The 24,905-nt window shown below is 55.0% G+C and overlaps 9 protein-coding genes across 9 annotated transcripts; 6 read left to right on the top strand and 3 right to left on the bottom strand.

Moving 5' to 3' along the window:
- Positions 1-192: 192 nt before the first annotated feature.
- Positions 193-937, top strand: ACRALDRAFT_206043 (uncharacterized protein; the record flags this gene model as incomplete). The annotated part of the gene is made up of 7 exons (XM_071021921.1): positions 193-331; positions 373-430; positions 473-518; positions 576-616; positions 710-753; positions 779-838; positions 927-937. 7 exons carry the CDS (start codon positions 193-195, stop codon positions 935-937), a joined length of 399 nt encoding a protein of 132 aa, XP_070878912.1.
- A 2,000-nt stretch (positions 938-2,937) lies between these two features.
- ACRALDRAFT_1079164 (uncharacterized protein) lies at positions 2,938-4,793 on the bottom strand (the record flags this gene model as incomplete). The annotated part of the gene is made up of 2 exons (XM_071018870.1): positions 2,938-3,770; positions 3,850-4,793. 2 exons carry the CDS (start codon positions 4,791-4,793, stop codon positions 3,329-3,331), a joined length of 1,386 nt encoding a protein of 461 aa, XP_070878911.1. The 3' UTR covers positions 2,938-3,328.
- A 2,275-nt stretch (positions 4,794-7,068) lies between these two features.
- On the top strand, positions 7,069-8,754 carry ACRALDRAFT_1013040 (uncharacterized protein; the record flags this gene model as incomplete). The annotated part of the gene is made up of 2 exons (XM_071014725.1): positions 7,069-7,909; positions 7,970-8,754. Coding segments are annotated over 2 exons (1,626 nt in total), but the record flags the coding sequence as incomplete, so codon positions are not given.
- Positions 8,755-9,650: 896 nt separating this feature from the next.
- ACRALDRAFT_1067416 (uncharacterized protein) lies at positions 9,651-10,634 on the top strand (the record flags this gene model as incomplete). Its single annotated transcript, XM_071017445.1, has 2 exons — positions 9,651-9,847; positions 9,926-10,634. 2 exons carry the CDS (start codon positions 9,651-9,653, stop codon positions 10,632-10,634), a joined length of 906 nt encoding a protein of 301 aa, XP_070878909.1.
- Positions 10,635-10,901: 267 nt separating this feature from the next.
- Positions 10,902-12,877, bottom strand: ACRALDRAFT_1026191 (uncharacterized protein; the record flags this gene model as incomplete). The annotated part of the gene is made up of 2 exons (XM_071014782.1): positions 10,902-12,699; positions 12,777-12,877. 2 exons carry the CDS (start codon positions 12,875-12,877, stop codon positions 10,902-10,904), a joined length of 1,899 nt encoding a protein of 632 aa, XP_070878908.1.
- A 781-nt stretch (positions 12,878-13,658) lies between these two features.
- ACRALDRAFT_1027510 (uncharacterized protein) lies at positions 13,659-17,839 on the bottom strand (the record flags this gene model as incomplete). The annotated part of the gene is made up of 10 exons (XM_071014821.1): positions 13,659-14,468; positions 14,542-14,759; positions 14,815-15,217; positions 15,456-15,595; positions 15,651-15,901; positions 15,954-16,379; positions 16,457-17,046; positions 17,136-17,262; positions 17,328-17,500; positions 17,819-17,839. The coding sequence occupies 10 exons, from the start codon at positions 17,837-17,839 to the stop codon at positions 13,659-13,661; spliced, it is 3,159 nt and encodes a 1,052-aa protein (XP_070878907.1).
- A 485-nt stretch (positions 17,840-18,324) lies between these two features.
- Positions 18,325-19,688, top strand: ACRALDRAFT_1074006 (uncharacterized protein). Its single transcript, XM_071018184.1, has 3 exons — positions 18,325-18,620; positions 18,680-19,252; positions 19,349-19,688. The coding sequence occupies exons 1-3, from the start codon at positions 18,506-18,508 to the stop codon at positions 19,567-19,569; spliced, it is 909 nt and encodes a 302-aa protein (XP_070878906.1). The 5' UTR covers positions 18,325-18,505; the 3' UTR covers positions 19,570-19,688.
- Positions 19,688-21,556, top strand: ACRALDRAFT_1091301 (uncharacterized protein; the record flags this gene model as incomplete). Its single annotated transcript, XM_071019561.1, has 4 exons — positions 19,688-19,735; positions 19,875-20,102; positions 20,175-20,296; positions 20,336-21,556. The coding sequence occupies 4 exons, from the start codon at positions 19,688-19,690 to the stop codon at positions 21,495-21,497; spliced, it is 1,560 nt and encodes a 519-aa protein (XP_070878905.1). The 3' UTR covers positions 21,498-21,556.
- Positions 21,557-22,966: 1,410 nt separating this feature from the next.
- On the top strand, positions 22,967-24,202 carry ACRALDRAFT_1067419 (uncharacterized protein; the record flags this gene model as incomplete). Its single annotated transcript, XM_071017446.1, has 2 exons — positions 22,967-23,017; positions 23,093-24,202. The coding sequence occupies 2 exons, from the start codon at positions 22,967-22,969 to the stop codon at positions 24,200-24,202; spliced, it is 1,161 nt and encodes a 386-aa protein (XP_070878904.1).
- Positions 24,203-24,905: the final 703 nt, after the last annotated feature.

Genomic DNA, 24,905 nt, shown 5'->3' with positions numbered 1-24,905 from the left:
CTGACAGGACGGGATGCCATGTCGTGGTAGCCGTGCCGCGGCCCCCAGACTCCCAGGGCTATATACCACCTAGCCTCAGCCCAATCAAGTGTGCCAGCATGGCCAGGCTACAGATTGCTGACTTCCCTCCTTGAGAAGCTTCTCCTCATTGCGTCTCGGCATAACCTCCTCCGGCACGACCACTTCCAGAAAATGCGTAATTCACCCAATCATTCTTCATCGGATAATATAAATGGTGCCCTGTCAGGATTTAGGCTCCAGATCTGCCGTTGGGAGACCCACAAACGGGAAGTTCTGGGGTTAGGACTCCTGGCGCACTTTGACTTGGATGGTTTTTTTCCTAGATGTTCTCCGGGGCCAGAGGATGACAAGGCATTATGAAGAGACAGACCACTTATCCAGAGCACATCCATCTGACCATCAACGACCGGTGCCACGTATTATATCGTCTGCATGCCGGTGGCAACCGTAGCCACAAAACAACGTCGTCTCTTGGCTCTGATTCCAGTTCCTCACCCGTGCCCCATGCGGGGCCCCGGGAAGGATGATCGGTGCCAAGATCCTCGGCATATGAGACGAGCTACCCCATCTCCTTGTTGGGAATTAACCGGGGCGAGTGGCCGGGGTTTATAATCTTATTCCTTTCCACCGGGACTGGAACGCGGAACCCTGGGACTTTACTATTAACCTTGGACACTCAAGACCCAAGATACGATGACAAACCCGGTCATTGTCTCTACCTAGTTAGCTTGAGTCTGTAAGAGCTTGACAGATCTAGAGCTTAGCTTGGCTATCAACTTGGCCCAGTGCTTTCGGCAGCTCCCTACCCTCGAGATTGGTTACAGCTTACGAAGTATAAGCTGCAATGCAACTCGAGTCCTTGGCTCGGTTATTATAATCTTATAGGGCAAGAGTCGAGAGCCAAGCATGGCTGTGAATGCACGTTAAGAGCGGGCTTAGCCACACAAGCGCTTCGGCCATGGAAGCCTGTTATGCTTACAGTTTCCTGGTGTCCGCTGACTGAATTCGGGGGATTTAGACTTGCTCACGCAAATGGGCCCTGGGTTTCGATGGAGGCAGATACGTTCGACACAGGACCAGACGAGTAGCATCATTGATGCTTAAACTATGTGCCACAGGAAGCCAAACTCACTACGAGGATGCACGCTGATCAATCACCACGAACGTTATGTTGGTCTCCGCAGCCAATGTTGGTATGGAGACTATGAAACCGAGGTCGCTATAACTTAGAAGAGTCATGAGGCAAGTCCGGGCTAGATTAGGGGCTATGTCTCGGTGTTACAAATTTAGGAAGTTCATGGCGTACTCGAGTGGCTGGAGAGGGCACGGGGTCCAGGGCTGAAAAAGGAAATGCACATCGAAGCAGAGGACCTCCGCTTCGAAGATAAGTGGTAGATGGATGGCCACGAAATATAATAGGACACTGGGATTGGAGATTTGCCTCTACATAGCCAATTGCAGACGGCCTTTAATACGTTCTCTTTATACTGTGGTCTATAGCTCCATGAGAGTTTATCTCCAGCATCGTCTCCTGTTACTGGCGCACGGATATGCTTGTCGCGTTAAATACGGATTGTACGTGGCTGTCGGGGGTTTTCTGTGTAAAGAGTGAAGAGATATTACAAGACAACAAAGAACAGGGTCAAACCAATGGGTCGAATTAAGAGTCAAATTGTTCGCTGAACTTCTAAGTCAGGAGTTCAGCTTTACCTAACCTTTTTATAGATAACCGGAGCCTATCTCCTAAGAACCTCGGAGAATCTCTTCGAAGTCATCCCAGAGACCTCGGGCTATCCGCCAGTGATCCTCCCCGTCACACTATACTAAGTCGGTCCGGTTAGTACTAGTCCCGGAGCCGACTCGGCCGTCTATTTCTAAACACAGTAGCCTTATTAAATCTCCTCCGTGACTACTAAGACTCATCGTCTCCTCCTGCCCAGGCTATCCCTGGCTCTAATAAATTATGTCCGTGACAGTGGCGCCAGGCCCAGCTCTTTATTGGGATGTAAGTTGGCGCCCCTGTGTAAGGGGGAAAATAGAGACAAAAGAGGAGAGAAAAAAAAAGGGAAAGGGGGGAAAAGGGGGGGGGGGGAAAGGGGGAAAAAAGGGGAACAGGAGAAACGCGACAATAAAAAACGGCCAACTCTCTATTCTCCACAGCATGATCAAGCACAAGGTCACTCGCCGAATAAACAAGATCATAAACAAAATGTTAGTAAATGATAATCATAGCAAACAGGAAACATGGCGTTCGAGGCAACGAGCCGACTCTTGTGTAGGCATGTGGATAATGAACGACCATAAATTCGAGACAAATCGGCCCGGTCGAGGCAAAACGAGGCGATCAATACCTACAGCGCGCTCCGCTCGCAATGAAGGAAGTCGCGGCTTACGGCAGTCGAACCTATACCGACTTCTGGTAACACGTCGCGTCGTCGGCTTTTACATAAAGACGGTTGGCGCTGAGATGGCAAGTTTTACTTTGTCATGCTTACTTATATCGTATTATAATCTGCAGTTGAGAAAGCAGCCAGCCTGTTATTGTCTAAAGCAGATCATGGAGCTTGGCATTCTGCTAATAGCAACGGGGTGGAAGGGGTTCCTTGCCCGGCGCCAAACCCCAGGCCCAGGGCTCGGTTGTCTGACTACCTAGGTCGTATGGAGTGCTGAGGCTAATGGACCAATGCACCTAGGTGGTGTCAATGAACGGACGGATGGATGACATATGTACGTTGTATGCGGTGAGACACACATCTCCATGTTTGACCGATGTACGTACGTTGTAGGACATAACTGTAACAACGGTAACACAAAGTCAGTTGTGTACCCCCGAGGCAAAGCAAGATTCCAAGTTCTACAGATGGTCGGGGTAAGCCTTTGGAACAGCACTGTCACTATGAACAGAGAGAGATCAAGCGTCTCTCATCGAAGACGTTTGCCCCAAGACGGCTGGCCCCAACGTCCCCCTATCTCTGGAGTAATTAGTGGCGCCAAGTGGCTTAGCTAACCTCAACGCGCCGCTTTAACGGCCCGGCCCCTTTGACTACTCCCGGGGCCCCGGAACCGGGAAGACCCGCATATTTGCCCTAGTGGCCGTTTCTCCCTTCCATTGATCTTTCTGTTCTTCCGTTCGCTCTAGCGTCCGGAACGTTTCCTAGTTTGTTGTGTAAATTACAGTCAAATTGTCAATATCCCTTAAGTCAGTCGTGGACCCTGGTAACAGGTTGTCCGGCCACATTGTCTTAGTTTGGCGGTAGGCTTGACCATCTTTTGAAAGTCAAACATCCAAGTATTATAGATGCACTGCCTATATATGTGCATTCCATCTTGAACCATAGACAGCTGCAGTAGGCCGGGAGTCCTCGTCAATGGGCGCAAGACCATCACCGGACCTCAGTGCAAAGTCCTGATACTCGTGATTCAGGGGCACTTGATCGTCGGCCGTGCCGGCCGCGCCAAATATTGCGCCGCTGTCGTCCCTACCTGGCCCATTTCTATCACGCCTCGTCGGCACGATTTCCCCTCCTGGACCATATGTAAAGGGATGTGCAGGGAACGCTGACCCCAAGGTCGACCCCGGGACTGGTTTGGCCAGCGGGCAGTCGACGGCAAAATGGAACGGGCCATCTAATCCCCGACCCAGCGGACAGCCAGGGCCGTGTTCGTAGAGATGATGCGACATGTAGCCCTGATCATAGGCTTCTTGGCTGGGGGCGACGGGAGCAAAATCCGGACCACCACTGAGGGGACTAACCAAATCAGTCAGCACTTTCATGTTTTTTTTTTTTTTTGGCGAAATGGGCTCTTGCCCAGGGAGTATCGTCCTACCTGACATATTGCGTGGTCTTGGTCGGGCCGGGACCCTCACGCTTGTTCTGTCGCTTCCGTCTCCAGAAGAAGATGACGGCCAGAACACCCAGGAGCACGGCGGCCCCGCTGATGGAGCCGCCAATGATGGCGCCGGTCCTGTTCACGCCACCCGAAGACGAGGCGTCGGGGGCTTCTGTTGAGGCATCGGCCGAGGCGGTCGCTGAATTCGACGAGTCGGTTGATGAAGAGGTGAATGTGGTGGAGTCGGTCGATTGGGACGCGGTTATAGTAGCACTGGTAGTAGTAGATGTGGTAGATGTTGAGCTGGCTATATCGCTTGAAAGTGAAAGTGTGCCGAGGACGGTGGCGGTGGAGAGAAGGCTCGGCGAAGCGGTTAGGGATACCGAGACGCTGGGGATGGGTAAGACGTCGGATCGGCCGGAGGCGGCGGCGGCGACGGTGCCCCCAATAGTGGATGCCGAGCCGCAGCCATATTGAACGTTGCCGCCGTCGAATATGTTCCGATAGCACACGTTGGAACCGGTGCATGTGTACATGTAGGGATTCACCTCGGTCTGCGGCCCGCTGTTGGCATCGACGCAACCGGTGAAGATGCCGGCAGTGCATGGGCCATTGCCGTTCGGACAGCACCCGATGACGCCGAGGCCCTGGGCCACGACGCAGTGTGAACCGGCCGAGCACGTAGCTGGGAAGTTGGGATCCCCGCCGACGTATCCGCAGATGGTGTTCTCTTGTTGTCGTCTCTGCAGCTCGAAGGGCGACAAGGGAGCAGTGGTTGGAAGAGGAGGGTAGTAGAGAAGGGCGTCGAGCTCGCGGTGCGGGATGGTAGCGGTCTGTCGCGGGAGAGCATAGGCGTTCGTATGGGCGAGGAGGTTGGAGAGTACGAGGAGTGTAGTAGCGGGCGGGAGCGCCAGGAGGCGAAGGTCGTTGCGAGCTGGCATGGCTGCGACGGCGGTATGGCGACCCGGTGATTGAGGTGGGTGGTTGGTGGAAGAGAGACGCCAGCCCTGCACCAGCTCGTGGCAGTTTCGCGTTGGAGAGTGGTGTTTTTCAGATGAACGGCCGAATTGGTCTTTCGCACGATGGTTGGTATGGGTGTAGGCTTTAGCCTATTTCCAATCGAGTATGAGGCACGTCGCGAGGGTTATTAACGTGTGGTTGCAGAGGGAGGTAACGAAAAATCGTCGAGAGGGAAAAATATGATGGAATTAAGGTAAGACGAGACGAGAGGAGGGGAAGAGTCCAAGGTTCAGAGGCTGGAGAAAAAAGAATTGGCGTCACGATAAGTATTCCCGCCAGCAAGACCGCGTCTGGGGATCCAAGTGGAGGGAAATATCGTATGAAAATACGTCCTCCGCGACATTCGTTCCCCGTCTTTTCTTTGCCAGGAAATCAGCCCGTGTTACCGGTGCGGTGTGCCTTATGATTATTGGACTGGGCGCGTAAAATGGTGTGGAGGCGGAGGCTGGGCTGGCTGGGCTGGCTGGGCACCTGGACAACGACGCGACGTTGTCCACGGTAAATCGTCAGTCAGCATCATTTCCAGCCGGGTCCGAGGCTGACAGTTGACTGGCCACGAATATATTGGATTTGGACGTTGTGTGCTCTGTGTTATGCAATACGAAGTAATAGAGAGGCGGTAAGACGGCAACTCGACGTGGTGGATTAATTTAGACGGTAGGGAGAGTACCTTTACGTGCGTTTCCTAGCGTAGGTACGGTACGTACGGTACAGGCACCGTTTAATTCGTAACGGTGGGTAGATAGGGACGGAGGCATTGTTTAGACGAACCTGCATAAATCTGCAGCGGCCGTGTCCAATGACGACTGCGTATTGCCGCTTATGTAATGTACCTATAGCCTACTCGGTGCATCTCCTACGAAACTGCTTCTAGGCACATCATCTGGAAGTTAACGGATCCCACGATTTCATTCAGGCAAAAAAATGAGGACTTATCCTCAAGGTCTACTTGAACTTAACGGGTACACTTACATGGCGCATATTCATTCATTTATTCATATTGTCACTTGGTCAAGAGTTCTAGTGCCTCTGCTACGCTCTTCTACAAACCGCGACGGGAAGCAGAAAATCATAGTGCTTTTGAAAGCACATACACCGAATTGATACCACACGCCGACATCTCCATTCCTGACCCGGAACTGACTCCTACTACCGCGCGTGCGTGCTTGACTATACAGCATGGTCTCTTGTTGATAGAGCCACAGAACAGAGGCGATAGCCTGGACTTGGATTCAAGTGACCCATTGGAAAACACCTTGTCGTGCCGTTGCAGCTTGTCCCATGAATCGGACCGTGACTGAACCCCACTAAGACGACACGGGGGTAATGAGGCTTTATTCTGCGCTTACCGGACGACTTGATAGTCGACGGGCTTCATGACTGTTGGTAAGGATCCAAAAGTGGTCATGGTGTTCTGCAGGTTGGACTGCCCCCTACTTCAATAGGCTCATTAACGACTTGACCCCTTGCCTTATCCCAAATTAACTAGGCGCTACTAGGCTAGACCGGCGCTACGACCGCTAGGCGATCCACTGATTAAGGTTAGTCTACCCTCGCTCGCCCCGCGTGACCAGCCCCTGAACCTGAACGGGCTCCGCCATAGCATTCACCTACCCAGCTCAACTACTCCGTCATTACAACTAGATACGTCCTCCCAGATCTTAATGAATTGGAACCTTCACCAATCTCTGCCCGTATAGATCTCATCACCCTCCCAGCAATCCCTCAGTACCCTCACTAAGCCAATGCCCATCCGCGTCCGCTCCCGGGCTGCGGCCCCGGCCCGTGATCCCAGTCCCATGACAATGAACACAAACTCGGACGCCTACGACATGCCCGCCATTGAGCCCAACGACTCATTCCGCGAGGTCATCAAGAAGGTCTCCGTGTGAGTCGAGCCCTCCGCACCCCGTAACCAGTCTCATGACGCGGAGCGGCAACTAACATCGCGTTCCTTCTCGCCTGTCACCCACCACAGCTACATCTCCGGCGCCATCCAGCTGCCCAGTACCTTTGAACAGCTCAGGACCACCTCGGCCGGTGATGGCTTGCGGATGCTAGTGGACCACCTCAACTTGACCTGCACCAATCCCGCCATTGTAAATGCCCTGCTGTCAGTCTTGCCCGCCTCATCTTGACCCCTGATGCGCACGTCACCACCGCGGCACACCTATTGATGCCTCTTCTATTTGTAGCGCACTCAAGTGGCACTACGCCGCGGACCATGACGAGTACAGCCAAGGCCTGGCCGAGACCCGCTCCAACGCCTGCGAAATTGTGGCCTGGAGGTTCTTAACCCGCCTCTCCGAGCGGGAAGCCGTCGACTTTTGCCTCTACGAGATCCCCGACCCCAAAGAGGCCCAGGACGCGCCTGCCAATGGCGAATGGGACGAGGAGTCCTCCGAGCGGTCGCCCCTACTGCCGTCACCCAGCCGCTCCGGCTCCCGACGCTCCGGGCCAGCTCCGCCCGGCAGCACCGCGAAGCGGTACCAGCTCCTGTCCTCCCTGTCCAAGCTCACCATGAGCTTCCACGTGGACCCCGACGACCCGGACCACCCCGAGGCCGACGACGACCCCACGGCGCCCTTCATCTCCCTCAACGCCCTGGAAATCGCCGCCGTCGCCGGCGCCAAGCGCTTCCTGGGCCAGCACCTCGTCCAGAAGATCATCACCGGCATCTGGAACGGCGACATCATCTTCTGGGACACCCTGTCCGTCAAGGCCGAGAAGAAGCATCGCTTCTACAACGTGCGCACCGCCGACCCCTTTTCTCGCCTGAGGGTGCCCCGCTACCTCAAGGCCTGGGAGGTCTTCTTCTTCTCCGTCTTCCTGTGCCTGTACTATGCCGTCCTGCTCGGGGAGAAGGATCCCGCCAGGATTTCCGGTACCGAGATTGCCCTCTACGTGTGGCTGGCCGCGTTTTTCTACGACGAGTTGAGTGCATGGATCGATGCCGGTTCCATCTTTTATACTGCCGACATTTGGAACATGTTCGATATGATCATGATAGGCATCGGCATTTCCTTTGCGGTTCTGCGTAAGTGACCCTTGGCCTTTTTTCCCCGCTTGTCGCCGTCACAAAACTTACCAACACAAGGCATCATCGGACTCGCGACCAACAATGTCGCCATCGCCGCCCTCGCCTTCGACGTCTTCTCCCTGGAAGCCCTCTTCATGGTGCCGCGCATCTGCTCCATCCTCAGCCTGTCGCCCTACTGGGGCACGCTGATCCCCTGCCTCAAGGAGATGGCCAAGGACTTTATCAAGTTCATGGTCCTCGTCGTCATCATCTACCTCGGCTTCCTGACCACCTTCTCCCTCGTCGGCAGGGAAAAGTACGCCCTCCCCCACATGGCCATGAACCTGACCAAGATCTTCTTCGGCTCCAGCTCCGTCGGCTTCGAGATTATGCGCGACATCGACCCCCTCTTCGGCCCGCCCCTCATGATCGTCTTCATCACCCTCTCGTCCATCCTGCTCATGGGCTCGCTCACCGGTATGCTCTCCAACTCCTTCTCGCGCGTCATCACCCACGCCCGCGAGGAGTACCTCTTCATCTACAGCATCTACGTCCTCGAGGCTTCGACGAGCAACCGCCTCACCCACTTTTATCCGCCGTTCAATCTCCTCGCCCTCGTCATCTTCCGGCCGCTTCGCCTCTTTGTCCATTCCGACAACAAGTTCCGCGCCGGCCGCATCCTCTTCCTGCGCGCCACCCACCTGCCCATCGTCGGCATCATCGAGCTCTACGAGTTGATCCGCCGTCGTATCCGGCCCGGTGGGTCCGCCGTCTTTGGAGGTCCGCGCCCGGCGCCCGCCAACCCCGCACAGAGGACCCGCCCAGCCCTGGAGCGGCCCTCACCATCTTATCCACCGGGATTGCTCCCGTCCAGGCCTGCCACAGGACACGAAGACGAAGTGATGGAAGCCACAAAGTCCTTAGCTGCGCAGGTAGCCGAGCTAGCGGACAAGGTGGACCGTCTCACGACCATGGTCGAGAGGATACGCCCGACGGAAACGTCAGTTCGAGAGTAGAGTAAACCGCAGCAAACCTACAAAGTAGTGGGCGTCACAGCGCGGTCTGGACCGGGAACGCATACATAAGGTCGAAGATTGAAAGATTCAATGTTGACAGCTGACGCTCCATGTTACTAATCAGAAATCTCAGTCGCATGACATAAATCTCGACTAGCGTTTGCCAAGACCCTCTTACGTAATCTCCACTCGGACTCTCCGCGTTTTGGCAAATCTTGCCGTGAACTGGATCCGATTTCGGGTTTCACTGACTCATAAACACGTGAATTATGTAATTCCACATGTGAAGACCCACTTTAATGTCGGTCCATGTCTCGCCTTGACACTTTGAAAAGCCACACTTATGTCATCATGGCCCCATATGTTCGTACATACGAAGTATGTACATATGTACCTCCGTTTTTGTCGGTCAAAATATCAATATTTACATTGACCGTCGTCAGGGTCTTCATCTTTCTCTCCCCCCAATGGATCGAACGTACCAAAACCTCGAGATCACACCCAATTGATCCGACATTGATTCGCCTCAATGGTTGAGTTTGCGACAGCCCAGCTCGCCTATATTATACCCAAGCCAAAGTCATGACTCTGGCTCCGCCGCCCATGAATTGTCACCTCTGCCTCCCCTAAACGCCCGAATTCCACCAGCCAAAGTCAACATTCGGCGCATCGACGTGGCCCTGCTCGAACGAAAGACACCTCAGCTGTACAATCCATCCCAAGCTCAGCTTCAACCCGCCACAATGACAGACACCTCCGACAGCAGACAACCGGCAGATTCGTCCGGCCGGTTGGCAGCCGCGTCCCCGGGCGTCCAAGTCAAGGAGCGAGCAAAGCAAAAATGGAACACCAAGAATCTCGGCTTCCGCCTAGGCGCCGACGCCGTGAGCGCCGCGGGCTCTGCTTCTCTAGTGGCTCCCATCATCGCCATCATTGACCGGTAAGTAGATCGCTCCAGAGTCGTGCTTCTCCCAAGTTGCCCTCGCAAACGCACGATATTGACAGCTCCGGGAAATAGGTCCATCATGGAAAACGCTTCCGGCCGCCAAAGTGTCGCCGAGTCCATCAAGTCTTCGTTCCGGGACTTCTTCCGCCGCCCCCGAGCCTTCCTCTTCTCCAAACCCACCGCCCTCATCTTCATGCTCTACGGCGGAACCTACCTCACCGCCAACACCATCGACACCATGTCCTCCACAACTTCGAACCGGCCCGCGACAACCGTAACCGCCGGGACCGCCAAGTTCGTCGCGTCCTCAACCACCAACATCGGCCTGTGCATATACAAGGACCAAGTCTTCGTCCGCATGTTCGGGCCCCCCGGCGTCGTTCCTCGTCCTGTCCCGATGGCGTCGTACATCTTGTTTGCGCTTCGCGACTGCATCACTGTCTTCTCGGGCTTCAACGTGTCCCCGGTCCTAGGTCCGTGGCTCAACGACCGTATGAGAGACGACTTCAAAAAACGGATAGACGGCGTGACGGTCGCGCAGTTTGTCGCTCCGGCCGCTATACAGACGCTGAGCACCCCCCTGCATCTACTTGGTCTGGACCTATATAACAGGCCAAGTGGCGAGCAAGGGAAGGTGTCGGTACGAGACCGATGGGTTGCAATAAAGAAGAACTGGGGCGTCAGCGTGGCAGCACGAATTGGGCGTATTGTCCCAGCCTATGGCGTCGGCGGTGTGGTCAACATGAAGATCAGGAGAAGCCTGATGGAGAAGTTGGTTTGAGTTGTATCAAATTACGTTGTTTGATGGCCCGGAAATCTGTTTTTTTTTTTTGTATTATAGAGCGTGGGTTGGTTACAGGATGGTTTTGCACGCGACACGCCTCTCTGGAAGGAAAAGATATCATGGTCAGTTGATAGATCGGCGAGCGATATAAAGGTACGCCTGCATAGAGCTTGCGAGGGATAAAAGCACATAGATGTTATATAATGAGGCGCCCAGCGGGTGTAATGACAAATACCTAATTGTATCGATGAGAGTTTATGCGGGTCAAAGAAACCCTGCTTCCCTCAGTGCCTTTGTGATCTGGTCTTGTTCTGATGGTGGCTTTTCTCGCGACTTGCGCGTAGCCCCGCCTGGGTCGAGGAAGTTCTCCCAAAACTTGAGGCCTTCGACTCCCTCCTCTCGGCAGAGAACACCGCGCTCTTCGGCCATCTCGAGCTCTTCCTCAGCCACCGCGATGCTCCATCCGAATCGCTCTGCCGCGTCGCGCGCCGTGACGCCACGGCCGAACCGGTGCCAGTCCCAGGGCACTTCCTTGTCGGGTGGAAACTCTCGGAGATCGGCGAGCCAGGAACGGAGGGCCTTGATCGTGGTCTCGTCGGTGCGGTCGCTGCTCTGGACCACCATGACGCCACTCTTGAATGTCCTTAGCCGGACCGGGAGTTTGAGAGACTCCCACATCCGGGCCGCTTTTTCGAAATCGTTCGGGCTCACCAGTTCGACGCCACCGCGGGCGCGGTTGAACATGGCCCAGAGGTCGACAAAGTTGATGATCCCTCCGGCCTTCCTGAGCACGCCTCTGGCGTCGTCCGTCAAAAACTCGGCAAGGTTGCGGGCCAGTTCGGAGAGGTACAGCGTCTCCGAGCTGCTGCCGCCCACGATGTCCTTGGTCGTCACTAATCCGAGCTGGCTCGCCGATTCGGCCAGGACGGCGTTGGCTTCGGAGGCCGCGGCGCCATTCCCGCCATTCACTTGCCGCGCAAATCTCTCGGCCAACTCCACGATCTCCTTGGCCGAAGCCATGAGGGTATCCAGGTCCTCAAAGGCACTTCCGATCATGACCTCATTATTCTTGCGTATGTCCAGTCCTCGCTGCTCCAGCCCGGCAATACCCACCCCTTTCTTCCGTTCTGGTCCTCCCCCAGCAGGCGCGTGAACGATGGCGCCGGTCTCGTCAATAGTCCGCGTGCTTTTGGGTACCGGTGGGGCGCCTTGCAGCAGCCACTTGCGCTGGGTCATGGACCCCTTGAGACGTTCGTGGAATATCTTCTCGCCGCCACCTCGAAACGAGATCTTGATGCTCTCGACCGTCTCCGGCCGAGTGGAGTGGTTGCGCACGGGTCCTGGGGACTCCGTCCTCAGGGGTTCCCCTTGGACTCTCGGAGGGGCACTGCTTTGCGAGAGCAATGGAGCACCACAGATTTCACACGATAGGAGGGATGGGTGGTTGAGGAAAGTGCATCGCGGGCACTGAAACCGAGAATTCGCGTCTGGTGACGGATCGGCGCTACTAAGTACACCAGATGGGGTGGTTGATCCATGGGAATTCTCTGCTCGGGAAGTAAACGTCGTGGTTCCGGGGTTCGTGGACGGTACGGGGCTTGTGGGCGCTGACGGCCTATTTGTCGCGTTGGATATAGTCGCCTTCAGCACGTGAGCTAAAGTCGGCTTGATACCACAGGCCAGGCAGGGTGGCAAAGGTGTATGGACATTGGCAGTCGTAGGATCGAAGTTCGAAGGCACAGAATTCGAGAAGGTGCATATAGTGCAAACCCAAGTAGCATTTGCGAAAGATGGAGGCTTCGGCGATGCGTGGTAGGGGCCTTCGGCGCGACCTGGGGAACCAGTGGAGGCTCTGGTGTAAAGAGACGACCTCTTCAGTGGCTTCGGCACAAGGGTAACCTTGGGCGAGGACTTCAAGAACCCTGCGTAGAACTCGTACCGATCGACATCTTTCAGGTCGAGGGCAACTGAATATTTTCGCGGTTCTTCTTTGTCGACGTAGCAGATGCGATGGGAGGTGAGATAGACTTGTCCATTCTGTTGTTTCGGCAACTTGTACTTGCTATATAGCAAGTCAGCGTCTGGACTCTATACCAGCGGATAGTAGGCAGGGACACGATGCAGATCAGAGAGACATACCCCTCGTACAGGCCCACGTTATCCTGAACGAAAAGCAATGCCTCGTCCGGGAGGTACGCAGGGCGAAGAGCAGTAGTAAGATCAAGATGTTTTAGAAACATTCGTCATGACAGGACAGCGCGGCCCAGAAGCACAACTGAAGGGCGAGGGATTCCAGTGGCAAGCGAGGGTAGACGGCGGCCTATCGCGACCAAGACGTACAGAGTAATACGTCACCGATGGATGGCGCGGGGTATTTGCTTTCGTCTCAAGGCTTGGGCGTGTTGGAGGAACATGAAGGGTATTCTGTTACGGGGTGCTGTTCGAGGGATGCATCGGGAACCGGCAATCGCTTGGTCGATTAAGGAAGAGAAAATAGTTGTGTTGAAAAGTCGGGAACTTTGGTCAGGTCGCATACCATCATGAGAGCTGAAATGACCGAGTGATTACCTTGGGGTTCCTTGCCTTGGTGAGTAGAGTCCCTACAATCATTCGCAAAATTTACTTACGTAAGGTACTTAATTCACGGCGCGGGACAACGATATCCCGATCTTCTTACGACATTCATGTTTGAACCCGTCTCGTTGGGGATGCTGGATACCTAGAGGGCTCCTTGGCCAGAGCTTTAGTCGGGTCTACGCCCTTCGCGCAGATGTGAGGTGTGTCCAAAATGATTTTTCATGTGGGAACACTATCACAGGGATGGAATCATGGTGGACTCCGGGACATGCATACCAAACGCCGTGCAATACGATGGCATCGAACTGTTGAGAATCTGGGTAGTTCCAGGCGCTATACGTCGGGGGTCAAGATTTGCCCAGACTCCTTCACAGACACAATTCAACGGGCCGATTTCTTGTGCATTCGTGATTGTATTCATGGCGCATCCACATATGCGCGTGTTTAACTGAACGGCGAGCCCCTCCCTGGTGTCAGGAACGGACCCCCGGCCACTGGCGGCCGTCTTGCCGGCGTCGTTGGCCCGGGACCACCTTCGATAGGTAACGGAGGTGTTTCTGTCCTCCGGATTTCTTCGCCCTCTCGTTTAGGCGGCCTGAAACCAACCTCCTTTCCCGTGTTGTAAATGTCATGCAATGTCTGCTCCCAGACGCCGGCCGCAAGTAACTCCTGGTACTTCCGGTACAGTCTCAAAGCCGTCCCCGAGTCCTCAATCGAGTCGTGCGTTTCCTTCTGGATGTTCTCCCGCAAGACGACCCATGCCAGAAACGCCAGAGACAGCTTCCGGAGACGCGTGTGCAGATAATATAGCTCGATGGTGTCGATGACCTGAGACTTCGGGATATAAATGTTCATGACGCGGAAGTCTTGTTTCAGGCCATGCCCGAGGAACTTGCAGCCCAGGTTGACGAGTATCCAGAGCTTCTTGTACGCAACCTTGAGGGGAACCAGATGATGCTTGGACGAGCGGGGGTTGAGGTCGTCTGCTGTGATGCCTGAGAACGCAGTCAGGTAGTCGACAATAGGTTCTCGAATCGCAATGTAGTCGTCGACAAAGGGTTCTCCCTCGTTCTCGCCGCTGCCACGAACTAGAGATACTCTGGCCAGAGCGTACACTTTGGGTCGGATAGTCTCCCTCTCGCCTTCCGAATTCATCTCAATTTCCGGTTGACGGATTGCCACAAATTCGGTATCGAGCGCGACGATCGTCTTAGGGCCAGGTGTCTCCGTGGCGCGATCCAAGGTCCGATATGTCTTGTGTATGGGCGTGATGCTGATGATCCGTTAGCTACGCGGAAAAGAAAGAGGAAAGAGAAAGGAAAAGAACACACCCCGACTCCCTATACAAGAGAGACGTATCAATATTCTCCTTCCAGGACGTGTCCATTTTGTTGTTCGCATCCTTGATCTGATAGCTAATAACGGCCGGCATCTTCCAATTCTCGTTGAACGAAAGCGCCTCGCTCGGGCTGACCGGTCGGACCAAGAAGTCATTGAACAGGTGCCACTGGCTCGACTTGGGAGCTTCCGGTCGCGAATGCGCCACTGCATAATCTATCAGCTTTGGCTTCCAGAGAAGACGGGACATCTGCGGGCATACCGTTCACCATGCCAACCAAGTGCGACTTTTGCCCCGCAGTAGAATCGATATCCAAGGCCATCCCTACCAGGGAGTATACCGTAATGTTATGAATGCCTCGCTGGAGGTGGAGGTTCAGGTCTTCTCCTTCATAGCAGAAGAACTGGCCGTGGTCCACGATGACACCGATTTCCTCGGGGAGGAAACCCGGCGTGGCCCAGAGCCTCCGGTGTTCAGCCGTCTTGATGGCTGCGTTGATCATAAAAACTGCGGGCACTGTCGCTATAGTCTTCCTGGAGGCGTTGGGCTGGTAGCGCTGGCATTGCGGACACCATCCTTTGGACGGCAACTCGCGTTCGACGCTCAGCTTCAGGACCTGCGAGAAGGTCACTCTCGGCGCCTTCTGGTTCCGTATCGTCGTCTTCTATGGCGCGCGGCGGAATAAGACTATTTGTTAGCAATCGCCGAAACCTCAATGCTCTGCAGGGTGCAGCACTCACCGCCGCTGGATAAATCAGCTCGGTCACGTTGGTCGGGCCAGGTCGCGTGTATTCGCTCCGACAGTTCATGCATCGGATAGACTCGGTGGCAGATGTTTGCACCGCCTAGAGCAGACAACATCAGCTCGGTTCAGACTAATGGAGCGGAGAATGGCAGCAAACCTGTTGCATTAGATTCGGACCAGTTGACTGCAGCCGGAAATTGTCGACGATTCTGTCGAGGAGGAACCGTGCCAATCGTTGCAACATGGCCGGAAGTGAAGTATTATTCAGGTCTTCTTCGAGAAGACCGAGATTCGCAGCTATACTCAACATTAGCATGGCGCGACGTGCACGTTCAGGAGGGGGCAGTCGGACCTTGTGGCTGTTGGCTGAGCGTCTTTAGCAGATTGGTCGCCTGGCATATAGAGCCTTCGGCCTTTTTCAACATGTCGAATAGGAATCCCATTTCACAAAGCAGGCAATCTTCAGAAATACACGACGTTGCCGTATGCTGGAGCGCCAGGTTTCGTATAAGAGGGGTAAAATGCATGACCTGGAGGAGCGAGTTGGCATAAGAATTGGCAATGTGAATCTCCAGTCCAGAGTATGGCGTCTTGTTATAGAACCTGGAGGCGTAAGTAAGATGAATGTCCCGTCCGGAATGGTATGCTGGCTTACCCAAAGTCGAAATCGTCCACGCCAAATTTGCTGTACCTGATCTCAACATTGCAGTACATGGGCGGGCATTCCGACTTGCGATCGGCCTCGGCCAACTTGGCCAACGTGTCCGCCACATCATCGACCCCTTCCTCGGAGCCCATCGTCTTGCCAGCCGCCTTGGCAGATTCTCTAGCCTTCTCACTGAGAAATTTGGGGGCCTGGATCCCAACAGTCGTCGTCTTGTCGGCCTTGCGCGTATCTTCTACCTGGTTCCGCCGGAGACCTCGGGTGTTGGGTCCGTACAGACCGAAATCCGTTGCTTTCAGCGTCGCGAGGAACTGCGGGTCAATGGTCGGCGGAGGGGCTCCCACGTCGGATATCATGTCCGGCCACGCCGAAAGCAGAACCTCGCGATAGTGAGGCATACCGATGTAGTTGAGTGGGCTGGAACCGGCGTCAGTTACAAAAAGTTAACAAAAATCGCACTCCGCTCATAAGGCGAACACAAGAACCCGACTCACGTCTCGGAGGTCCACTCGATGGTGGGATGAGGCGCCTCCGGGGTGGCAAACGCGCAAGGTTGAGCAAAATCGACAAAGCGCAGTTTGGAGGGTGATCCCCAAAGGTGAATCTGCGACGCCGAATCTGCGATGGCGATGGCTTCTCCCGAGAAGGCAATTTCGAACATGGTGACCAGAGAGCTGACAACATTGACCTGCCGAACGTTGCTGGTATGTGGGTTCATCAAATCGACGACGTGCATCTGGCCGGTCTGGGACATGATGATGCTGGTGGTTGACATGCGCGGATGCATTCTGACAAAGGCGCCCCCAGCAGGGAACGGTATGGGTGGCATTGGCGTCATGCGCTTAATGTCGAAGACGTTCAAGAATGGGTCCGGCACGTAGGACTGGCTCTGCCGAAGCGAGAATCCGCAAGTCACGATGAAATCGTGCTGGGCGTCCATGTCGCTGATGAGGGCCGAGTGGGCCTTCCAGCTCCGGACGATGGAAAAATTGGCTGGGTCGATCATGTCGATCAGGCCATCCTTAGTCGCTGCGCATATATATCGGCTCTTCTTCATGATTTTATACGAGTGTGTGGTGGGTATCTAGTACCGGTCAGTACATGAACATTCTCGCGTGCACACCGACGGGGTTTCCCAGCAGGAAGCAGGAGAGCAACCCGGGTAGACAGAACCTCCTTGGTAATTTCGCCCTTGTTGACATCGATGACGAACATCTTCTCCTGGTACCCGGCTACCAGGATTTCCGTTTGGCTTTTGGACGTAAAACTCATACATTGTAGGTCCTTCATATTATCGTGCCTGCACAGAAACCAGTCAGACGAAAGAAGTTCCTCCAAGGAGGCGGACGCTGAGAATCTGCCTACTGTATATGCCAGATCGGGGGCCCTCGCCTTGAGGCCATATGGATATCGCGAGAGCCAAGCGCAATGACGCCCTTGTCGTTGACGAGGATTTGCTTCACGTCGCCGTGGGTGGTGTAGGCCTTGAAGGAGGTGTATCTCTGGAATTCGCTGCCGTAGAAGGACATGACCCGGCCCTGCAATCTCGTCAGAGGAGAGCTATCGAAAGCCGACTAGCGAGGCACTCTTCCTCACGTAATCATTCCCTGTCCACAAGAGCTCTTGCTGAGGATCAAACGACATGGCCGTTACGGGTGTGGCCATGGCGCGGACCCCCGGGGGCGGGAAGGGAATACGCGCGACCTAAAGAGACGGGTGTGCGAAGGCAAAGGTCAGCATAAATGGCCTCGAAAACAACAATCGGCCATGATAGCGATGCGCAGGACACATCCCAGCGTGGACGCAATACAGCTCCAGCTGAGGGGAGCGGGGAAGGGCGGGAATGGTTCGCGTACCTGATCCCAGTCTCCATCCATTTCGGCCTTCTTTTCCTCGCTCCAATGATCATATCTTCAAGGAAAGAAGGGATGGGGAACGAGGAGAAGGAAGGCGGGGAGGCGGGGAGGAATAAATGTTGGCGGTGCGCAGGAGATCACCACGCGCATTTGGTGCAGCCTTGCTGGTTCATTATCGCCTGGAGTCCTTCAGCCTGGTGGGCTTCGTAGGTCCTCAGAACAGCTGGCTGTACCCAGTACAAGACGTAATATGTGGAGACGAACCCCACGGCCAAGCACAAAGGAGGGGCATGGCAAACACATTATTGAACATTATTAACCGAAATTCAGCCAGCATAAAAGCCCCACGCTCAGTTTCCCAGTTGTAAATATGTACCTCGTACCTATGATCTCCGTGCCTTCGACCAGAAGCCGCAACTGTTAGGTATCGGCGTAATCAATGATCTACGAAGTAGTCAATTTCTAGCGCTTGAATGGTCTGATACCTGGTTTTACCAAGCTACCTACCTACTCCACGTAGAATAGACTGGCGGAGCTTTACTCGAGGATCTGGTGCAAAGTGAGGAGAGGGCCGGGGATCGCCTTGATTTACATCCCATCCTACAACCCGCCGCACCCACTCTGCGTCTTCCAAGCAGACACAAAATCGTAAATACAATAAAAAGCTCATCTTCATCAATCTTTGCAATGGCCCCGAACGCTTCGTCTGAGAGCTCGTCCCAAGGCAATGTCTCGTCACTTCAGGTTGGTCGCCTCTTCTCTGCGAGCGGACTAGTCGCCCTCGTCACAGGGGGCGGTTCAGGTGAGATGGCTCCCCGCCGGACAACCTATTGGGGAGATGCTTACAATGGCCACACGCAGGCATCGGTCGTATGATCGCTACTGCGCTTGCAACCAACGGTGCGGACAAGGTCTACATTTTCGGCCGGCGCGACCAGGTTCTGAAAGAAGCCGCTGCGGCCATCGGACCAAACGTTATCCCCTTGACGTGCGACGTCAGCTCCAAAGAAAGCCTCAAGCAAGCTGCCGCCACCGTAAAGCGCGACGTAGGGTATTTGAACCTCCTCGTCTGTAACGCTGGTATCGGAGGGCCCCAGGTGAAGGGCCCCACGCCAGAAATGACCGCTGCCGAGTGGGCGGATCAGAATTTCAACCATGCCAAAGAAGACTACACGCGCGTTTTCGACGTCAATGTCTCATCGGTATGGTACACAGCCATGGCGTTCCTGGAGTTGCTGGACTTAGGCAACAAGAAGGGAAACGTCCCGCAGACCGCGCAGGTCATCACCACCAGTTCCATCGGCGCATTCAACAAGGTAGCCCCGGGTGGTTGGGCGTATGGCCAGTCCAAAGCGGCCGTCACGCTACTATCCAAGCACCTCTCGAGCATCTTGCCTCAGTGGAATATTCGTTCCAATTGCATCGCCCCTGGACGTAAGTTCCCGATGGGCCGGTCATCCGCCACTCATGGCGCTTTCTTTCCCACGGCCCATGCGGCCCACAAGCGTGTTCGAGCTGACGGGATTATAGTGTTTCCCAGCGAAATGGCGGCCCCTATTGTCAAAATGTACACCGAGGATGCGAATGAAATTCCAAAGAGCATGGTACCAATGCAACGGATGGGAGACGAGCAGGACATGGCTGGCGTTCTTCTCTACTTGGCGTCAAGGGCTGGCGCGTACTGCAACGGTGCTGTCATTGTGGTGGATGGAGGCCGCCTCGGCAACTTTGCTTCAACTTGGCACGCATAAAATAGCCCAGGTCACACATGGTCTACTAATTCGCCGTGAGATAATATCGACAGCAGATTAGTTCCCGGGCTTGAATTTCTGATCTGTTCGGGAAGGGGGAATTTCTATGAGAAGCACCATGCCCACCTGCGCCAATGGAGTGCGGGATGGTTCCGCGGACGGCACTGTGAGGTACCCGAACCGTACCTACGAAGTACCGTGACTTTATCGCCCGGCCCCACTATACCTTATCAATGGGTCGGGTCACTGCTTATCAACGGATGGACCACTTTTTTTCTTCTTCCTTCCTCCCACGCAAGTAACAGCACTCGGGATCACAGCTTGTGACGACTATTCCCACGACAATGTCGAAGCGTAAAAGAAGTGCCGAGAATGACCTCGAGAAGAAGCTCGCCGAGTATCAGCAGGAGCTGTTCCGGGCCATCAAGGCCGCCAAGGGACTCGAGCGACAGCGTCTGGGCAAGCGTCTCCAGCGCGACAAGAAAAATCCAGAGAAGATCCAGCGACTTCAGCGCGAGGTTGTAGTCCTCAAGGTGCGTGGTATTCACGGCGGCCCATGGAGTTCAGCCAATTACTGACATGAAGACTCTCTGTCGACTCTTTAGGCTCTCGACCTCCGACAAACCGCCCAAGCACATCTTGCAGCTTCGTTGGGAAAGATCAACGCCATCGCCAGTCACCCCGCCATCCCCGACTACATAAAGCAAGGGCCTCCCAAGTTGGATTTGTCTGAAGAAGACAGAATATCCATGCACAATGTGACTAGCGCACTATATAATTCCCCAGAGGTCCGAGACGTCATAGAGCAAGCCGTCAATGGGGTGTGCCTCGAGCTGGAACTACCGATACCCGAAAAGAAGAAGCGGAAAAAGCAGAAGAGTTCGGATGCCCAAAACTCCACCGAGGACGGTTTGCCGGAAGCACAAACAGAACGCCCCGGCAGTTCCGTTCGATCCAAGGATAATCCCGACGCGCCCGGCACGAAGAAGGGCAAAGTGGTCGATGCGCACGAGGAGGAGGATGACGACCATTCGAGCTTCTTGGGGTTCAGCGACGAAGATGCGGATAAGCCCGGCGAAGGTGAAGGGCAGGGCGGCAGCGTCGAAGAGAGCGACGATGTTGCCAGTGATCAGGAAGAGGCACTCTTATCCAAGTACGACGAGCTTGTTGGCGACTCCGAAGAAGAAAGGGAAGAAGAGGACGCAGAGGAGCTGAGGGCAAAATACGCCGCTCTTCTCAATGCACCTCCGGACGACGATGCGAACGATGCGGAAGACGAAAGTGACGAATCGGACGACCTTGGCGATATCGAGAGCGACTTTGGCGATTCTGACGGAGATGGGCAGAGCATGAGCTCGGGTTCTGTCTCCTCGGCCTCTGCACCTTCGCCCTCCCCGCCGCCTCCCAAACCTGCGGCCAAGAAGACCAAAGGAGAAAAACGATCCACTTCAACGCCCACGACCACGACCTTTCTCCCCTCACTCATGGGCGGGTATTTCTCCGGCTCCGAGTCGGCCTCCGACGTCGACGTTGCGCCGCGCAAGAAGCGCCTGGGCCAGCGCCAACGACAGGCCATTGCCGAGCGCAAATTCGGCGAAAAGGCAAAGCACGTTCGGAAGATGGCGGAAAAGGAGAAACGAAAGGCCGGCAGAGATCATGGATGGGATATGAAGAGGGGCGCGGTGGATGGCGGAGATACCGGACGGAAGCCCTGGAAGAAGGGCATCTCCAACCCGCTGTCGGCCGCCGGACAGAGGGAAAAGCCGGGACAGGGTGCCAACGGGACGACAGGCGGGAAGTTCGGCAGGCCGGCCGATTCAAAGGCAAAGGAGAAGGAGGGTCCGCTGCATCCCAGCTGGCAAGCGAAGAAGAAGAAGGAAGCAGAACAACGGGCTGCCACATTCCAGGGCACCAAGATCAAATTCTAAGCGGCAAAGCGTCAACACTAGTCGAGTACAAATGCGATACGATAAACTCTCATGGTGGTTGTCCTCTTTCCATCCTCTTCTTGCCAATATCCCTTTACTTCCCCCGTCTTGCCACTACTTCAACTCATTGCGTTGGCAGCACGCGTCCTCCGCGAGACCGAGGCTGGATAACTCCAACCACGCCGGTGGAACGTGAAGTAGGTGCCCTTTCCTATTGCCTATATAACTTGACTGCTCCCATCTTCGTACAACAGCTTATCCCTCTCATACCTTGAGATGAGACGAAGTCGGCACGTCTTGCCAGGCTAATCTCCAATCCCATGAACGCAAAAAGGAGGCTTGTAGAGAAGGTAGGTTGGTGATCTTCCGGCAGTGCCTGCTCTCCCAGTCAAGCCGTTCACCTTCCACTTCAATCTTATACTCCTGGACTCTTATTAAACTGCAACTAGGGCCACATCTCTAACCCATTTTAGTCCTGCCTTCCGTCAAATCTCGCCTTCGGCCGGCGTGACAGGACGGCGTTCGTTGCTGTTCCGGACAACCAAGTCCTCTATATCGTACTGCTTCAACCTTTCTCCTATGCGTGGACTCTGATCACAGCTTTGAGTCTTCGACAGTGCTCCGAGTATTCTTTATCCTTAAGACTGGAACCCGATCCCCGTCTTGTGGTCCCTTGAGAGTCTTCTTCTCCATTTCCTAACAACCTCGGGTTCCAATCGAGCGCAGCGCGCTGCGTCGCATCGTCATATATCATCACATATCATCCGCTATATATATCCCAGGCCTCTTGTGGAGAGCAAGTCGCAGACGCTCAGAAGTATATTATCATTTATCCCTTTGAGAGACCGGGCTCTACCACAGCCTCTTCTCACCGCACCTGGCCCCAGTCTGAATTCTCGTCTCAAGCTGCTACTTGAGCTCCAATTGCTCTCTCCTCCTTTCATCTCCTCCCCGTTTCAAAGGTTCTCGACATCAGGCGGGAATCCGTTCTCCTACGTCTCCTTTCCATCCTTCTCACACATCTTATACTGCCGCATATTCCGGCCCTGAACATTCCTCGTGGTGTCGCCATGGCATATCCGTCACCCGATACGCACAACAACAGCGAAATAGATGAGATCCTGTCCCAGGATGGCATTGAAGAGTCGCCTGGCGGGAGCCCTGGGGGTTCTCTTGTCGAATTTCCCCCTGGAGGAACGACAGGAGCAGTGGCTCGACGAGGTCCTAACGACAGCTACAGCGGCGTGTCGCGAGAGTCAGGGTCGCGAGAGTCAGGGGACATTACAGGCGATGCCGACTTGGCTAACCCCGGATGCAGGGAACAATGCCGGGTCAGAATTGAAGAATTGACGGAACAAGTCAAAAGACTCAATGAAGATATTGCTACGCTACGGGAGGCGCATAGCCACTGGGCAGTACGAATCAGCCAACTAGACGGGCAGAATGCTAAACTCACCAGGGAGAACGAAATGTGCAAGTTGAGCTTGGAGAGTCGTTATGGTAATCGAAACCACCGCAAGGTATGTCGGAACCACGCCTGTCTTGTAGAGGCCAGTGCTAACCCCCGTGCCCTGTCCCGGGCTGGGGCGATCTAGACGTGGCCGGCCAAGCTCAGGGGCTTTCTTCGCGGTGAGCCGAAAGACGGGTACACCGCCTACCACGACATCTACAGGCTCTCCTGCAAGGAGGAGAATATGAGTAGCCTTTTGCACAAAATTCATCCGGACCTTTCGTTCCGAGAACCTACCGAGGACGAGATCTCGTACTTGCTTCTGCTCGAGTCAGTAGGCCCTCACACTTCCGATGTTGCGGAGCAACACGTCAAGAAGTGCGGCGCTATGATGAGCCCGGTTGATGCCGCAGTGGTGCAGTGTCTACGGGATGTCTTGGAAGCTGCCATTAGTGCAGCTCTTGAAGATTGGGAAACGGTCGACGGTGGGCCTACTGCAACGACGACAGAGGCAGGCTCGGCTTTATCTTTTTCGCGTCTACCCCTCGACATCCAGGCGTATATTATTCGGTGCGTCTTTGAGTTCCCGGGCCGTCTTATCCACTGCATTTCGCGATTGGACCCTTTTTTCGAACCGATAGAACATGCCCAACCGGCGCCTAGGTTTCTGAATCGCTTCCACATGACCCGCTCACCTTGCAGTCTGACCTTTGCAACCAAGCCCAGCAAGCTTCTCGCTCCTCTCGGCACCTGCAAGACATTCTTCTTGCTGGGGATCCACGCGTTCTACGGGCTGAACACCTTCGCTTTCTCGAGTCTCGGCGAGTTTGGCCGATTTTGCAGCGGTATAGGCCCGGCCCGCTTGCAGAGGATCCAGCACGTCGAGTTGCTCTGGGCAGGCAACCAGTTTCTCTGTTTCCAAGGAGAACGCAAGACCCCGAATGGTCGCCCCAGGTACACCTCGAGACGCACGTGGGATCTTCGCCACTTGAGAGAAATGCAGAGCCTGAAATATCTGGTTGTCCACATCAGCGAAACCGGGAAGGAACATGTACGGCGCGGCCACGAGCCAGCGCGGCACGTCGAATCCCAGGCGCTCGTCACCAAGGGCCAGCCTAATGCCCGCAAGACGCGCTCTATGCGCACCATCCAGGGGCTGGACTATATTCTGTCGTTGCGCGGGATGGCCAAGGTTGTCTTCTACGACTTTGAGAGAAGCCTCAAGTTTGGTGGCCGGCACGTCATCCGGGATTAGGGATTCCAGATGGATGTCGAGAATAATGCCACCATGCCTAGGCGAGGGCCGGAACAGGGTCTACGCGACCTGTTGCTTCCCTTGGGTATCCCGGCGGACGATTCCTGGTATAGGATCGTCGAGAAGTGGTACGGCATCGAGGCGGCGCCGTTTGACCACGGCAACAGCCGCACCCATGCCGTACAAGAGGCACAGACGGAGGACGAGCAGGGAGCTGATAATCGACATACGGTATCGTGTGATAGAGAAGGAGGCTCCAGTTCAGATTCCAGCAGCAGTTCTGACTCGGAGTCTGACTCTGACGGTACCTCTGTTGGGGATGATCCTTCAGATCAGCCTGGAGGACAGGAGATAACGCCAGAGCCCCAGAGGGCCAATTCGGTCATCTCCCGGTCTGAAGTCATTGACCTCACAGCTGATGACAGCGATGATGGGAATGACGACATGTCCACTGTTGGAAGTCAAGCATCCGGTACCTCGGTGCGGTCATCCATCAACCTGAGAGAATATGAAAGGCGCGGGATCCGACCCCTTCGGAGTCCTCTGGCTACGGGCAGCCTTATTATGGGTGGGGGACAGTCTGCGGAACTGCCAGCTAGACCGTCCTCACGATCCCCTGCACCGTCCTTAATGGGCGCATTGCTACGACGGGCGGGTGAACGCACCCAACTATCTAGTCATCGCCTTCCGAGCGCAGCACGGT

The sequence above is a fragment of the Sodiomyces alcalophilus genome, assembly GCF_042370955.1.
Source record: "Sodiomyces alcalophilus JCM 7366 unplaced genomic scaffold ACRALscaffold_1, whole genome shotgun sequence".
In the NCBI taxonomy this organism is placed as follows: Eukaryota; Fungi; Ascomycota; class Sordariomycetes; order Glomerellales; family Plectosphaerellaceae; genus Sodiomyces; species Sodiomyces alcalophilus.
The sequence above is the reverse complement of the archived record's forward strand: the minus strand, read 5'-3'. Positions and strand labels throughout refer to the sequence as shown.

Excerpts from the sequence above, each read along its gene's own strand:
- ACRALDRAFT_1074006 (XM_071018184.1), top strand. The coding sequence starts at position 18,506 with ATGGCCCCGAACGCTTCGTCTGAGAGCTCGTCCCAAGGCAATGTCTCG. Across the intron at positions 18,621-18,679 it reads CGTCACAGGGGGCGGTTCAG|GCATCGGTCGTATGATCGCT; the intron begins GTGAGATGGCTC and ends GGCCACACGCAG. Across the intron at positions 19,253-19,348 it reads CAATTGCATCGCCCCTGGAC|TGTTTCCCAGCGAAATGGCG; the intron begins GTAAGTTCCCGA and ends ACGGGATTATAG.